This window comes from Bufo bufo, chromosome 6 (assembly GCF_905171765.1).
Source record: "Bufo bufo chromosome 6, aBufBuf1.1, whole genome shotgun sequence".
In the NCBI taxonomy this organism is placed as follows: domain Eukaryota; kingdom Metazoa; phylum Chordata; class Amphibia; order Anura; family Bufonidae; genus Bufo; species Bufo bufo.
In genome coordinates, this window is record NC_053394.1 from 34,134,893 (window position 1) to 34,152,463 (window position 17,571).

Below are 17,571 nucleotides of genomic sequence, written 5' to 3' on the forward strand. Positions count from 1 at the left end.
TTTGCAAAGTAGTTACTGTTGTCTTCAGTGCAAGTAGCGCCTGGCTGCGTAGATCTAATGTATATAGTGATGGATGGCATGGACTCGCTACATGATGGGACACTGGCAATTGGCCAGATGTCCGCATGCGGCGACTATAATGCCTCTCTAATGATTCGTCCTGTGATATACAGAAACACACAGGGTTGGAAGCGGAGTCAAACATTTGCATGTTGCGATACTGACCCGCCCCGAGCGCCGGGTTCATGATGCACTACGCCACGAGGGTAACGCAGGCGCAGTAAGCAGAGTGACACGCCGAGATGGAGCGATGCTCCATCTTTGATATAGCGCGGCGAGAGCACAAGGTAACTGAAGCTTATGGATTCCTGTGATCTGCGGTTTTCTTACAGGCGTGAATTGTGATGGAGCGAGCCATGGATGTTTTAACTACTATCACTATTGGGTGAAGCACGATTGCACTTTACATGAAGCACTAAGAAATTGAAGATAATTACGGATATGTGATGCACTTTACCTGAGAGCGTCAGAAGGCTGCTACACCATGAATTGTCACATGAGAATGAATTGTCTTTTTACTGAGTTTTTATATGCACCAGTGTGTAACTAATCAGGAAATTAGCACTGATTACTTCCTGCAATGTCTCTATATATGCACAGTCACTTTATTGTATGTTTCACTTGGCTTGATAATGGCTCTGTGAGAGAGCTGAAACGTTGTCTGTATCAACATGTGTTGAATAAATCTCAAATTTTTTCATTTTTTTATCCAAGGAGTGCTGCGTTATATTTATTTGGATTATATATATAACCTGGAAGTTTGGGTTCGCCGGGTTTGGCTGAACTTCGCAAAAAAGTTCAAGTTTGGGACCCAAACTTGACCCCGAACCCCATTAAAGTCAACCCGAAGTTTGGAGCACTAAAATGGCTCTAAAAAAGTCATGGAAAGGGCTAGAGGGCTGCAAAGGGCAGCAAAATGTGGTTAAGAGCATGGCAAGTGCTCTGCAGACAAATGTGGATAGGGAAATGACTTAAAATAACATAAAATATGTAAAAATAAAAAATAATAATCTTGATCTAGGAGGAGGAGGTCCATATGGAGTAGACGGATGAGGAGGTGGTGGATGTGGCGGTGTAGGTGGAAGCGGCGGTGGAAGAGGAGGAGGCAGCCAACACTGGTTTTTTGTTTTGTTTTTTATTTTATTATTATTATAATTTTTTTGTTTAAATTTGGGTAGACCCCAAAACATTTGGAAATATAAAAAATAAAACAAAGAGAAAGTGCGCTGGAGTGCAACAATGGCTGGGTGAGGCCGGTATACATGTCTATTCTGCACAAGGTACGGACAAGTCCTGTGGGATCCATGCCTGGTTTATTTTAATGAACGTGAGCTTGTCCACATTGGCTGTGGACAGGCGGCTGCGCTTGTCTGTGATCACCCCCCCTGCCGTGCTAAACAAACGTTCAGACAATAACCTGGCTGCAGGGCAGGCCAGCACCTCCAAGGCATAAAGGGCAAGCTCAGGCCATGTGCCCAATTTGAAGACCCAGAAGTTGAAGGGGGCAGACCCGTCATTCAGTACCTGTAGGCGTATGCACACATACTGCTCCACCATGTTGCTGAAATGCTGCCTCCTGCTAAGACGTTCCATATCAGCTGGTGGTGCTGGTTGTTGTGGCGTGCTGACAAAGCTTTTCCACATTTCGGCCATGCTAACCCTGCCATCTGAGGTGCTGCTGGTGCTCCAGCTGCATTGGCGACCTCTTCCTCCTCATCTGCCTTTGCCTTGTGCTTCCACTGTGCCCCCGCTGTCAGGTGGGAATGCCAACAGCAGCGCGTCTACCAGCGTGCGCTTGTACTTGCGCATCTTCCGATCACGCTCCAGTGACGTAAGTAAGGACGGTACGTTGTCCTTGTAACGGGGATCCAGCAGCGTGGCCACCAAGTAATCAGCACAAGTTAGAATGTGGCCAACTCGGCGGTCATTGCGGAGACACAGCTCATGTGTGCCAGGCTGCCCAGGGGCAATGATAAGCTGTCCTCTGTGGGAGGTGTATCGTCTGTGTCCTCTGCATACCCCCATCCACTCACCAGTGATGGCCATGAGCTGGTGCCACCCTGCTGTGAACACGGTTCCTCCTCCTCCATCTCCTCCTCCTCATCCTCCACTTCCTCATCCTCCAGAACTGTGCTCTGGCTAGACATTGTGTACCTGGCCTATGTTGGTGCAGGAACCCACCCTCGGAGCCACTTGTGAATGACTGGCCTGAAACCCTTGTAAATGATCCCTCTTCCTCCTCCTCTTGTGCCACATCCTCTTCCATCATCGCCCGAAGCGTTTTTTCAAGGAGGCATAGAAGTGGGATAGTAACGCTGAGAATGACATCATAGGCAATGGCCATGTTGGAGTACTCGAAACAGCGCAACAAGGCACACAGGTCTCACATGGAGGCCCAGTCATTGGTGGTGAAGTGGTGCTGTTCCGCAGAGCGACTCACCTGTGCGTGCTGCAGCGGAAACTCCACTATGGCCTGCTGTGCAAGGTGGAGTTCCACCTTGTGGGCATGTCGAATATGAGGTGGTGAGCGGGAAGACCGAAGTTACGCTGCAGCGCTGACAGGCGAGCAGCAGCAGGGTGAGAACGCCGAAAGCGCGCCCAGATGGCCCGCACTTTCTGCAGCAGCTCCGACATATTGGGGTGATTTTTCAGGAATCTCTGCACCACCAAATTCATTACATGCGCCAGGCAAGTGATGTGCGTCAAACCGGCTAGGTCCAGAGCTGCTACGAGAATTCGCCCATTATCACACACGACCAGGCTGGCCTTGAGGCTCACTGGCACCAACCACTCATCGGTCTTTTGTTCCATGCCTGTCCACAGCTCCTGCGCAGTGTGGGGTTTGTCCGCCAAACAGATAAGTTTCAAAACTGCCTGCTGTCATTTACCCCTGGCTGTGCTGAAGTTGGTGGTGAAGGTGTTACGCTGACCGGATGAGGAGCCGGTATAGGATGAGGAAGCAGAGTAGGAGGAGGAAGCAACAGGAGGCAAAGAGAAACGCACTGCAATCCTCTGTGGTGGATGGACATACTGCTATCCGCCTCAGGCCCAGCCGCCGCTGCATTTACCCAGTATGCTGTTATGGAGATATAATGGCCCTGACCGTGCTTACTGGTCCACATATCTGAAGTTATGTGGACCTTGCCGCAGATGGCGTTGTGCAGTGCACACCTGATTTTGTCCCCCTTGGTTGTGCAGGGAAGGGATGGCTTGCCTGGAAAAGTAGTGGCGGCTGGGCACAACGTACTGTGGGACAGCCACCGCCATCAAATTCTTAAAACTGTTCATGTCCACCAGACCGAATGACAGCATATTAAAGGCCAGGAATTTGGAAATGCTGGCATTCAGGGCCAGGGATCGCGGGTGGGTAGCGGGGGGGGGGGGGGGGGGGTACTTCCTCTTCCTCTCCAGCGTTTGGGATATGGAGAGCTGAACGCTTCCATGGGACATTGTGGAGATGCTTGGTGACCGAGGTGGTGGCGTTGCTGGCACATCCTCTGTTTGCAGGGTAGCAGGTGCTACTGTCACTCCAGAGGGGGATGAAGAGGCCGAGACTGCAGCAGAAGAGGAAGCAGGAGGAGCCAGAGACCTTTCTTGGTTTTTGAGGTGTCTACTCCACTGCAGCTCATGCTTTGCACTTAGATGCCTGGTCATGCAGGTTGTGCTCAGGTTTAGAATGTTTATGCCTTGCTTCAGGCTCTGATTGCACAGCATGCAAACCACTTGTGTCTTGTCGTCAGCACATTGAAGAAATGCCACGCCAGGGAACTCCTTGGAGCTGGCTTTGGTGTGCTCGGTTCCTTGGTGCAGTGGGCAGTAGCAGGCATACTGCTTTTGCAACCTGCTCCCTCTTTTTCTGTGCTGGTGGCTCTGTGCGACCACCACCTCTTCCTCCGAACTACACAGGTCACTCGCATGACCTTGATTCCATGTGGGGTGAAGGACCTCATCGTCCTCCACATAATCTTCCACCCAGTCTTTACCCCTGCCCTTTTTGTTGGTCTGCACACTGCAGAAAGCCCCAGCAGTTGGCACCTGTGTTTCGCCATCATCCGAGACGTGCTGCGGTGGTCCTCCCATGTACTCATCCTGAAACATAAGTGGTTGGGCATCGGTGCACTCAATTTCCTCCACTTCTGGGGCAGGGCTATGTGGATGGCCCACGGAAACACTGCTAGCAGAGTCATCAAAAAGCAGAAGAGACTGCTGCATGACTTGGGGCTCAGACTGCTTGGCTGATTTGCAAGGGGGTGAGGTGAAAGACTGATGGCCATGAGCTGCAGGTGCCAACTCTGATCTTTCAGCAGGGAACTGGGTGGGAGACAATGTGAAGGCAATGGAGGCACTGTCAGCCACCCAATCTACTATCGCTTGTACCTGTTCTGGTCTCACCATTCGTAGAGCGGCATTCGGGACTACCAAATAACTTTGAAGGTTCTGTCGCCTACTCGCACCTGAGGAAGGTGTTTCACTTGTGCGTGTAGCTGGCACAGATCGATCACATCCTCTTCCTGCAACAGGAGCTCCACCAACACCAGCAGCACCACGACCGGGGCCACGTCCCTTATTTGACGCTCTCCTCATTCTTTGTGTTCACCCACCAAACTAACAGACGGTCAGGCGACAATGTTACCGCCAATAGTCAACAATTAAGTTCACTGACAGTAAGGCTGTGCCGGTGTCATAAAGAGAAAAAATTTCTTGAAGTCACACAACAGTTAATTTAATACAATTACTTCACGGTCACAAAAAATGTGAATTTGTCAACCAACAATGTAACAGCAATATTTAACGGTTTTATCAGAAATGCAGCGCAGGCCGCAAATGTACTATCTAGCACAAAAAGTGAGTTTTTTTCAAACGACAATATAACAGCAGTATTTAACGGTTTTAGTGGACTGTCAGAAATGCAGCGCAGGCCGCAAATGTACTATCTAGTACAAAAAGTGTGCTTTTTTTCTACCAACAATGTAACAGCAGTATTTAACGGTTTTATTAGACTGTCAGAAATGCAGCGCAGGCCGCAAATGTACTATATAGCACAAAAAGTGAGTTTTTTTCAAACGACAATATAACAGCAGTATTTAACGGTTTTAGTGGACTGTCAGAAATGCACTGCAGGCTGCAGATGTACTATCTAGCACAAAAAGGGTGTTTTTTCAAACAACAATATAACAGCAGTATTTACCATTTACTGTCAGAAATGCAGCGCAGGCTGAAAAGGTACTTTATGGAAAAAATATAAGATTTTTTCACCCACAGTGAAACAGATGGATTTACTGATTTTATTTCACTATCAGATTTGCAGTGCAGGCCGTAAAAGGTACTTTATGGGGAAAAAAAGATGATTTTTTTCACCCACAATTAAACAGATGGATTGAACTGATTTTCTTTCACTATCACAAATGCAGTGCAGGGCGCAAATGTACTTTTTAGCAAAAAAATATTAATTTCTCTCCCCAGAATCTAACAGATGCATTTACTGAATTGATTACACTCACATATGCAGCACAGGGGTACTTTACAGAAAAAAATGTGAATATGTCACCCCCTGGGTCACTGAACTCACAGACGGATTACCTATATTATTTTCCCTTCCCCTGTTACATATGCAGTAGAAAAATCATAAAGTTAGGTACGAATCCAAACTTTACAGTTCGGGTTCTTTAAACCCTAATCATAATGTATTCATACAATTGTGCACATAATCATCATGTCCCTATACATAATACAGTGAGTACACCAAATCAAATGAATGAAAGCATTTTCTTCATTTTTTGCTGATTTTGGAGTACTGCCTTTTTGCTACTCTATCTATCTATCTACAGATGTAGCCAAGCTAAAATTGACTCCGATAACACATGGCACAGATTTATCTTGGTTACCTTGGGACAAAACCAATGAATCAAATGAAAAGTTATCTTTTTCTTGCCATTCTTTACTTAACGCGTTAACCAGGAAGTTTAGCTCGGCTGCATCTGTATCTATCCATCTAATATCTACCAGTATTTGTCTATTTCATATCTATGTATCTACCTATCTACAGAATTTTTCACACTATAAGACGCACCCATGTTTTAAATAAAGTGAAAACTAATTAGTATCAATTGCTACAACTGTTCAATAAACAGGACTTCACATTTCATTGGAATATATAACCTACTGTAATTCCCCATCCAGAATAAGACAAATAATCATGAAGCTCTCAAGGCCCCCAATATGATAACCACACCATCCCCTCCTCCTATTGAACTTAACATCCCCAAATATGATAACCGTCCACACCTACTCTTTTACAAAAGTGTAAGACCCCAGATATGACTACCACACCTGCCCTCCTTGCTCTGAAAGAGTAGCCCTATTTTACACCACACCAGACTCCCTACTCAAAGTAAAAAACACTTACGAACAAGCCCTTTCCTACTGCACCTACAAAACCCTCTCGAAGCAAATACGAACACAGAAAGCAGGAACAAAACAGAACCATACCCCACAAATGAGATGCGCAAGCCAACACTTTGTCCAAAAAGACATAAAAATCAGCATCTATGGGGGCATCCAATAGAAACACTAAATAGGGGCACTTTGTTCTGGCACACATAAGGGGGCATTTCCTTGCAATGGCATACATTATGGAGGGCGCTATGGGTACAATGGCTCTACTGGGGACAATAAGAGGGAGCATTTTTTTGTACTGGCACACAGAAGAGAACATTTTTGTACTGGCACACATTATAAGCAGTATTTTTTTGTACTAGCGCACACTATAAAGGGATATTTTTTCGTACTGGTGTACATTATATTGTGGTATTTTTTCTACTGGCACACATTATAAGGAGAATTATTAATACTGGAGGACTATGGAGAACATGATATACTAGTATGGGCACAATGGGGGCATTATTACCATTGGGACACTGTTAACACTAAGTGCATTCTGGCAGATAATTATTTCTATTAGTGGGACTTTGGGGAGCACTGTGGGGGGCACCCTGGCACAGTATCAGCGTGTCAGGGACATTTTTTGTTGGGTGAAGTTATTTTTTTAGGGCACTGTGTGGCAAGAATTGAAGGGGGACTGTTTCTGCAGTATATTGTTGGAGAGAACAGCAGGCACAGTATTGGGGGTGGCAGGATGATGGAAAAGTAGTAAACTAAAGATGTCTGTTTGTCAAACTCTGCAGAGACAAAAGATAGCTGAAGGGAATCATCATGGTGGTCTGGTATGCATGGAGAAGATGAGGAAAGACAAAGTCTACATCATAGGTGTGTGCCGTGACACTTGTGCCATGCTTGCGGTTTCTGGTGGCAACGTGTTGCTGTTATGGCATGTGGTGGCAGTGACTCGGCTTTGGCTGTGTGCGCCGTGACATGGTTGCCATGCATGCTGTTGCCGGTGGCAACGTGTTGCTGTTTTGGCATGTGGTGACAGTGTCTTGGCTTTGGCTGTGTGCGCTGTGACATGGTTGCCATGCATGCTGTTGCCGGTGGCAACGTGGTGGCTGGTGTGTGCCTTCCCCTGTCTGGTGCTGTAAGGGTTACCTCCCTGATTGGGTGTGGTCGCTTTGGGCTGTTTAGCTTCTGCTGGATGCCTGTAGTTTAGTGTTCCTCCAGGATGGGTGTGTGCTGGTTGTTCACTGCTCCTGGCTTTACCATCTGTCCAGTGAGGGCCACCATTGTGGTCATCAAGGTCTTCCCAGTTTCTGTGTGTTTCCTCCTTGTCTTCCTTCCCCTCCTGGTGTGTTGTTTATGGTGTGGGTTTGAGTTGGAGGTTTGTTGTACGTCTTGTTTGTTGTTGCATGTCTGGGATGTTGTTGGTGTTTGTCCCTGCATGTGTGCAAGAGGTTTCCCTTTGTGTGTGTTACCTCCGCGAGGGAGCTGGTTTCCCGGAGGGGTGAACCATAAGCCTGTATGCAGCGCTGCTTGGGGCTGCCATGCACTGTGTGAGCATGGAGGGCTCTGGCAGAGTTGGTATGCCGGATTCCTGTGTGGTAGTTTGTACTGTGACCTGCTATGTGTTCGGGCTCCTGTACTGATGCACGGGTTCCAGTTGTGGAGGCTTCGGCAGGTTAGTGCCGATGCTCTATCTGTGTATGGGCTTCCTTTTTCCCTGCTGCTAGGCCATTTGAGACTCCTGTTCATCCATGTCTGAGAAGAACAGGTCATCTCTCCACTGCTCCTATTGAGGGATTATCAGGGCGACTCAGGGCCATAGGTATCCTAGTATGAGCCGTCCTACCATCCAGGTCCGCTCATACGGTGAGGAGTTAGGGTGAGGATTAGGGATGCTATAGGAGGTGACCTGCTCCCTGATTCTGCCTTCCTGGCCTAGCTGCTTCCCCTTTATCTCTTTATATTGTACGGTGGGGGGTTTTCCTCACTCCCCACCGTGACAATAGGAGACGTCAGTGGATGTAAGAGGTATGGGGCGCTGTATTACCCTGTATGTTTTGTAGCGTTGTATGTAATGTTTTCCAAGTATGTCTTTAACAGAAGGGCTGCAGGGAAGGGGTTAGGTTGAGAATTTCGCATGGGGGGGTGCTGTTGCAATTTTTGCCTCAGGCAGCAGAAAGGCTAGGTGCACACTTGCCCCTTGCCACAAAGCTCTAAGGGAAGGGGGCACAAGTTGAATTCTTACACCAGGGCCCATGAGCCTTTAGCTACGCCCCTGCATATGGTCATGGGGCCACACATGCATATTCATACAATGAGCTGTATACATAGAAGTCTATGCCTATGCAATCACCAGGTGGCTTGATGACATTGGTAATGCTTTACAAAATTTTGCTGCCTATCATAGCTTTTTAGTACAGAGGTCAGAGACGCCATCTGAAATATTTGGGCCCCATTCATTCAATTGGTCAGGGCGCACTGAGCTCCTCACATCTCCCTTCATCCATCTGGTAACCCATTATGCACATTTTGCAGGCAACTAAGGGAGGAGGCTTTGGAGGAGGGACAACACCATCATGGATGTGCTATGCAGTTCCAGCAGTCAGCTGACAACTTGGGATCCCTGACCACTTGAACTTCCAGAGGTTATTGAGACCTCTTCTGATAGCTCAACATACGCTAAAGAAAATATGAGAAAGGATAGTCTGAAGCAGAAGCCATCAGGAAACTGTACAGTTTAGAATCCACATTCCATTGGTCTGATAAAATGCAGAAAAAAGTATAAAAACTATAAAAAATAATGTTGAGAGAAGTAAAGCACTCAAAGCTGAATTGGCTAGAAGTTTAGGAAAACTTCGATTCACAACGAATACAAATTTCTTTGAGTTTCGTGGTAACAAATCTTTTCTTTTTTTTTAAATGGGGCTGCACGTTTTGCAAAGTGAAAGTAAGAAGCCCAGGAATGCGAGATCACCCATAATGTCATTTAGCCAGCCAATGCACAGGTAGCCTTCCCCTGTGATGTCACAGACCTATAAAAGCCTGATCCCGCGCAGTCTCTGACATTTTCGTGTGAACTGAGCATAGGGAGAGACATGGCAAGCGCTTATGCACTAGGGACAGTGTTGCTGAAAATGATTAATAGAAGGATATTGGAGAGGGAGACTGCAGGGAGAGTGCAGGGAGACTGCAGGGAGAGTACAGGGAGAGTGCAGGGAGAGTGCAGGGAGACTTATGCTGTGTCAGTTTTATTTATTTATTCCTACATTTACTTATTCCTACATCAGCCATAAATGTAATTCAATACCAATAAGACGTAAGCCTTTTTTATTCCAGTGCCAACCAATACCATCCAGTCTGCACCCTTTAGTGGGGCCAAGTCTTAATGATGACCATCCTCATCTTTTGCTGGCTTTACTTCTCCAAATTATCCTTCAAAGTCTTCATGTCCTCGAAAAGTTAGCACGATGCAGAGAGAGAATGAGCTGGATGTTCCTAATGACATATTCTCATCGATATTAGATGATGTGGAAAAGGAGGAAAAGCAGATGGCAGAAGAAGGGCTCCCACCTGTAGAGCAGGAGAGCGCTGGGGTTGGAGAAGTGGGTATGCCAGCATATTGTGCCCCCACCTAACCAGCCAAACCCCATACCAGCAACAGCCCCTGTTTAAAGGTGCCACGTGGTCGATAACAACAGTGTGGTCTTCGTTATTAAATGAAAGGCATCTGCGGGCTAATTGGCCGGGCGGTTATTCACCGGACCATGGTCGAAACCTGCCCTGGGTATACCTGATTTAGCAATTCATGATGAATTAATTTGTTACAAATCTAATTTCTTGGCTAACTTCGGTGAATTTGCCTAATTGAATTTTTCGAAACTTCGCTCATCTCTAAATACAAAGTAACACAAAAGAAAAATGAAAAATAATGCACAAAGGATGGTATACCAGATTCCAACCACCTAAAAGAAAAATGTAAAAAATAAAAAGGTAGCAAAATAAAGGGGAGTGATTTTATTAGGCATTTCACATGCAGGACACTACAGAGTTAAATGTACACTGCAGAACTGTAATTCTCTAGGACATGAAGTTCTGAACATGAAGTACTGCAACCCCTGAAGCTGCAAAGCCCTATAGTCCAGATCAATCATAGCACGACTGAGGAGATTTAACTGCATCATTTATACCCGGCTCAAGTTTTAGAATTCCTCATGGAATCTATTACATGAAAGGTGTTTAAGCGATTTGTATTTCTGTCACTGTCAGGCACAGTCTTGGAGACACAGTAAATACATAAGGATATACAGTCTGCGTCAAAGAAAACAATAAAACATATTATGGTGGCTCTGATCATTGGCCAGCGGAGGAGAAGCTTTAGAGGGTGTAGAGGTAGCAACTGCACCTGGACCAAAATGCTCCTCTGCCACATAAAGTAAGCCACCAGAATTATACATGGCAGGTGGGAGAGGGGGCTGTCCAGAAGCCTCCAGTTACAGCTCTGCTGAGCAGCAATGGTTAAAGCATACCTAACCTTTCAACACATTCTGCATTAATCCGTAGCACAGTGTGTGTAAATGAGAAATAACACTTTTATCTGGCATTTTTTAGCAGTTTCCTCTGTGCAAAGTGAATGTCTAGTTTGCAGTTGTCTCAGACATGGTGGGTGGAGACTAGCAGCCATCCACTGCACATAGAAAGTAGAGGAGAAGCTTCTTCCTGAACCTTCTCTTAATCACTCAGAAGCAGCCCCAGTGTCACGGACGACATTACAGAGAAGTATTTGATCTGTGTAGTTTGGGAATTTAACACTTGTGCTGAGATAAATCTACTGTGTAACAGTTGTACAGTGTCTTCTCTCTGTGATTTCTGCCTATACTCATGCTGCTGCTCACTCCTCCCCCCTCCCCCTCTCAATAGACTTGTATTGACATGGGTAATATGATCCTCCTGTGGAGGTTCTCCATCACCAGATGGAATTTGAATCATATTTCAAAGTGAAAAACAATTAGCAAAGAAGTGGGGGAGAGGTAAACAGCTGATAACATGAGAACTAGACACTTCTCTCTGATAAAACATGTTACAAAGTTTATTGTGATCACCTGTACTATTTATATTCATATTAATTTGTGTGAATATTTATATAAAGTTGTGTAAAAATACAGTAACTCTTTAAAGAGGACCTTTCATGGGTCCAGACATTATGAAATAACTAGCAGGTTATGTAGGGCATAGTGCAGGGATGTAATAACAAATATATTTGTTTTTATCCCTGGCTTTGACGCTCTCCACTGCGTTTGGACCGTGCTACAGCCAGGGAGAAGGACACGCCCTTTGAGAAACAGGGCAGTCTCCTCCTCCCTGTACCGATGCTCATTAGCATACCAGGAAAAGTGAACGGGCGGCACAGCGGGCGAACGGAGCGGCGCCCAGACAAACTAGTAAGCAATATTACATCCCTGCACTATGCCCTACATAACCTGCTAGTTATTTCATAATGTCTGGACCCATTAAAGGTACTCTTTAAGATAAAATGCTCTAGAAACCCTCTCTCTCTCTCTTTTCATTCAGTTGGGAAGCTGACAGCTCCTTATCTCTGCTCTCTGACATAATAAACACCCATTATAGCTCAGTCATTATCTTACTGATAAAAATGTGGCTTAAATAAGTGTTTATGACCTCTTAGGCTACTTTCACTCTAGCGTTTTGGCTTTCTGCTTGTGAGATCCGTTCAGGGCTCTCACAGGCAGTCCAAAACTGATCAGTTTTGCTCTAATGCATTCTGAATGGAAAAGGATCCGCTCAGAATGCATCAGTTTGCCTCCGCTCATTGACCATTCTGCTGTGGAGGCGGACACCAAAACACTGCCTGCAGCGTTTTGCTGTCCACCTGATGAAACTGAGCCAAACAGATCCGTCCTGACACACAATGTAAGTCAATGGGGAGGGATCCGTTTTCTCTGACACAATCTGGCACAATAGAAAATGGATCAGTCCCCCATTGACTTTCAATGGTGTTCAAGACGGATCCATCATGGCTATAGAAGACATATTATTGTAAAGGAAACGTTTTTGCAGATCCATGATAGATCCCCAAAAAACGCTAGTGTGAAAGTAGCCTTAGTAGTTTAGAGTTAATGTTTATTAGATGACCGACACAAAGTGAAAGTAAAAGTACCAGTCACACTATTAAAAAAAACTGTTAACCCTTTGTGACAGAATGGCTCAATATTTTTAATAAAGGACAATTGAAAATATGGTTTTTATCCAAAAATAGTTAAAAAGAAATCATAAATAAAAATTGCCTCCGAAGGTGTACATAACCTTTAACATTAAAATTAATCCTTATACATAACAGGCAAGAAGGCAGGCAGAGTAGGTAGCTGTCCAGGGCATCGTTAAAGGAGAGGAGCTCAATTTATCGAGTTAGAAAAATACAAAACTCTTCCATTCAATTTATTTGTGCAAACACTTGAAAGCGGTGTCCAAGCAGTCACAATAATGCTATACGTTTCAGTGCGTTTAGTGCAATAAATGATCACTGAACTTCAGGAACAGAGGGTGGGGGAGCGGATTCTTAAAGGGTTTCTGTCATCAGAAAAACCGTTATGAAGCTGGCTGATATTAGCGATGTGCTAATGTCAGCAGAACATAACTGTATGACTTATATCTCAGTGCCTGCCGCCGTTTACAATAAATAATTACTTTTATAATATGCTAATGAGCCTCTAGGTGCAGCACCTAGAGGCTCCGTCCTCTCACCGTTTGGCACACCCTTGTAAAGGTGATTGACATCGTCAGTCTCCTCCTTGCCCCGCCGCAAATCCCGCACCTGCGCCGTCCATTTTGTATTAGGCACAGGCGCAGTGAGTGAAGGACAGCACCAGTCAAGCTACTGTATGTTATTCTCAGTCTGCATTATTAATTAGATTTCTTAAAGGCTACTGTATTTACACCTTTTGGACAATTAATTTATGATTGCCTTATTCAATTTGGGCTAAAAATCTTTTTTTCATTTGGTCTTTATTAAAAATATTCAGTTTGTCTAGCTGTGTGAATCATACTTGCATTTTGCGCTGGTCATCTAATAAACCTTATCTCTAATTTACCAAAAGGTCATAAATAGAGATGAGCGAACTTCTGTTTTAAGTTCGGCGTCTAAAGTTCGGCTTCCGGTTAGCGGAGGATCCCGATATGGATTCCGAATTCCGTTGTGGTCCGTGGTAGCGGAATCAATAATCGGCCATTATTGATTCCGCTACCACGGACCACAACGGAATTCGGAATCCATATCGGGATCCTCCGCTAACCGGAAGCCGAACTTTAGACGCCGAACTTAAAACAGAAGTTTGCTCATCTCTAGTCATAAACACTTATTTGAGCCACATTTTTAGCAGTAAGATAAGAATTGAGCTAAAATGAGTGTTTAGGAGGTCAGAAATCAGTGATAAGTAGCTGCCTGATGAAACAGTAAAAATTCAGAGCCTGATACTGAAGAATCTAAAGACTGTACAGGGAAAGAGGTTAACATTTTTAATACCAAACGAAAAAAAGATTTTAGCTCAACATGAGTACAATGCAGCAATAAAAAAATGCCCCCAAAGGTGTACATAGCCTTTAAACATAAATTTAGGCAGGTTTGACACAATCAGGTTTTAGGATCTGTATAGTACCCTAAACTGCATCAACATCACATAATTCTACTGAACCAAACTAAAATCCTCATTAAATTGCCAAGGGCAGTGGACGTCACAGAGCAGCCATAATATGAATCAGGTATTAGATAAATAACCTAATAATTATCCTGTTAACTATCAAGACCACCCTTCAACATTATATCACTACTTACATAAGAAGGGGATGGTGGCATGTACCTGGATATAACCCTCACAGGCAGTACTACCACCTCCAAGTTCAACCTATTTTTTTACAGTCACGGGTGACTCTACATACAGCATGTCCGCCCTTACCTGTATACTTATTAATACCGGCTTCAGCTGCCACATTTGAGAGCACAATTATTCCTTTAGCTACGTCACTTGTAACCTCGTCCAGCTCAATTAAGGCATGGGGGCCCACTTTGCGGTCTGCATAGTTTGCAATATAGATGGAGTATCTCCCAGTGCCCTAGAAGGAAAAGCAGAAAATGAATCAGAACATATTACACACATTCATATGATGCACATATGAGTATATGATAAATATTACTATCGTGAGAGCACTGCTTCTAAGGAAGGGCCACCGCTTGCTCTTTGATTTATTTTCAATGTTAAGTATCGTCAGGAGATGTATCATCAAGGTATAGCAAAATAATCATATTTTCAGAGCTGAAAGGAGTGATCCTGAGTTTGGAGTAATTTAGTCATGTAGGAATTCATTCAGTAATTTCATGTAAAAGGCTGTGTAGCTGATGTCAGGAGTCAGGACCTATACAGAAAACCTGGGCTTCCCCTGTCCACTAATAGAGAAAACCCATGAGTCCTGCTTCCCCTGTCCACTAATAGAGCTCCTTTTCTATAAGACGCTGACTGTAGCTATACTGCTCCTTTAAGAATATATCATACACAGTAAACCACACACTTTTCTTAAATGACATGGCTGCTGCTACAAGGTAAGTGCGTGTTCCAGGGAAATTGCTTCTCTCAGTGTGTCGTTTTATTCACATGTAAATGTCTGGTGTCTGTAGACACTTGCCTTGCCTCTCAACCAAATCATCAACTAAAGGAGAATACGTGAGGTTCGGTTTTTCAGACTCACCATTTTCTTCTATATACATGTACAAGTTGTTATACAAAAAAAACAAAAAACAAACCTACAAAACTTTAAAAAACTTATCTCACTGTTCTCCAACAACATCCTTCCGTTCCTACCACAGTAACTGATCTACCTTTTTGTGGTGAGGCTGATTGAGTGCACAATAACTATTAGAGAGGGAACACAGGACTCGCAGGCTTTCTCTATGAGTGGGTGGGGGAAGCAGGACTCACAGGCTCTCTCTATGAGTGGGTGAGGGAAGCAGGACTCATAGGCTTTCTCTATGAGTGGGCAGGGAAGGAGGACTGACATGTTTTCTCTTGGAGTGGGTGGGGGAAGCAAGGCTCAAAGCTTTCTCCTGGAGTGGGTGGGTCAGCAGGACTCACAGGCTTTCTCTATGAGTGGAGAAAGCCTATAAGTGGGCCGAGGAAGCAGGACTCAGGTTTTCTCCTGGAGTCGGCACAAGAAGCAGGACTCACAGACTTTCTCTATTACTGGACAGGAGAAGCAGGACTCTCAGGCTTTTTTTTTTATAGTTAGCAGGGAAAGCAGGACTCACAGGCTTTCTTATAACATGAGATCAGATGGTAACACACTGAACACTGATATCTGGGTGCTTCTTGTGCTCTTTCTATGATTATGAGTCCTATAGATGGTCCTGTTAGTGATTGACAGCCTGTCTTGTGTCCTTTTACATCTAGTCATAGCTGTCAGTCACTGATTAGGGCCGCCCACTGGACTCCTAAGCGCAGAATGAGCACGACCACTAAATTTCAAGCTATTTTGAATCTTTTCACATAAAACTCTACATCAATCAGCTCAGCTCTTCCTGCTCTAGAACATGTTGCCCGAAAATTAGACTGCATTTTTTATGTGCTGAGTACCCTTTAAGGTGCCAAACGGGACACGGAGGCAAAAGGAAAAGTAAAGAGTAAAAAAGGTACACTTGAGAATAAATTGGAAGAGCACTGTTACAATAGTCCACATTGTAGCAGTGCTCTCCTAATAGAGGGTGGTTACAATCACTATGGAAAACCGCACCACGACAAGAGCGTCATGCTCGTTTCATTTACTGCCCCATCAGCTCGCTACGTAAGGCAGTAAAACGAAATTGAAATGCTCCAGCCCTAACTTGCCAAAATGCCTCTCTCTCTTGTTTACGCCGACTTTCCCTTTCGCGGCCCAGATATAAAGCACAGCAATAAGAAAGCCTTCCAACCATAGGCAAAGCTATATAGGCAGCACTTGTAATTCCAAGTAAATGAGAGCCGCAGTACGGCACGGTTACCCTGCCTTATCGACAGCGCAATGAACGTGTCACGGCGTAATGTACTAAGACTCTGATGTACGCTTTAAGGGTGGCAGAATAAATTCTGTTAATCTGTTTATTGCATTAGTGGCTTTAATACCCAACGTTAAATGCCATTTTCTACCATGTATAGCTACGGGTAGCTGTTTTGTAGACAAAGGACAAGGCGACGGTCTAGGGCAGATACCGTATGTTCATTGCAGCGGATTGTAATTCATGGGAGTCCTGATGTTGACTTGTAAAAAAAAAAAATGCTATTACAAAGGATTTTGGAGGGTTCATTGCTAGAAAAGCCTTTGCAACGTAAGAGACATACATCCACTTAAGGTGATATAGTGGCGCTTCAATGCAGTAAAAACCACTCAGCCATATAATCCCTTCTTAGCCATTTTAAACATTTATCTCATAGCCATGGTGTATTGAGTAGCACTTTAAAATGTAAGCTGGGAAGCAAAGGACAAAGGATATCTCCTATTAATTCATGAAGTGTATAAGGAACTTTTTTATATAAGCTAATAAGGCTATCACATAAAGCGGTATGGGAGGAGGGAGGACGGGTTTCTGCAGCAAAAGGAACATAAACAGAAACAATAAAGATGGCTTATTTGCACTGTATGTACCGTAATACAAAACTCTTGTAGTTAATTCCTATAAAATAAACCATACAGGAATGCATTGGGGTGAAAGACTGGATGCGTATAGGGATGTTTTTGGTTCATTTTATGAAAGCAAACAAAAAAGTGCAGAAGCCAGTTTTTAAAAATGTTATTTAACGTTTATTTCTTTAATGGAGATCTCTGGTTTCAAAAGTAAACTTTTTATATGCTCAGAGTACTGCAAACACTGCCATATATCTATTTTCATGTGAGCACTTTCCTCCCCCTGTTCTCTGCATCCTGGCAGGTTGTTTACATAAAGAACTTCCTGTTTTTATCAGCTTCCTGCAGGGTCTTCTAACCAATCCCAGCATGCTTTGCTCTGTAATGTTTCTCTGGGTCTACTCCGCCTGCCACACTTTTCCATTTAAAGTAGCACACCTCTCCATGTTACTTAGCCCT

General features: G+C 44.5%; 1 protein-coding gene across 1 annotated transcript in view; it reads right to left on the reverse strand.

The window, feature by feature from the left end:
- CRTAC1 (cartilage acidic protein 1) overlaps nt 1-17,571 on the reverse strand; it is a 603,594-nt gene that overhangs the window by 225,623 nt on the left and 360,400 nt on the right. Inside the window, exon 5 of the mRNA XM_040437595.1 lies at nt 14,421-14,577. Within this exon, the coding sequence (XP_040293529.1) occupies nt 14,421-14,577 (157 nt within the window). The remainder of the gene's footprint in view (nt 1-14,420; nt 14,578-17,571) is intronic.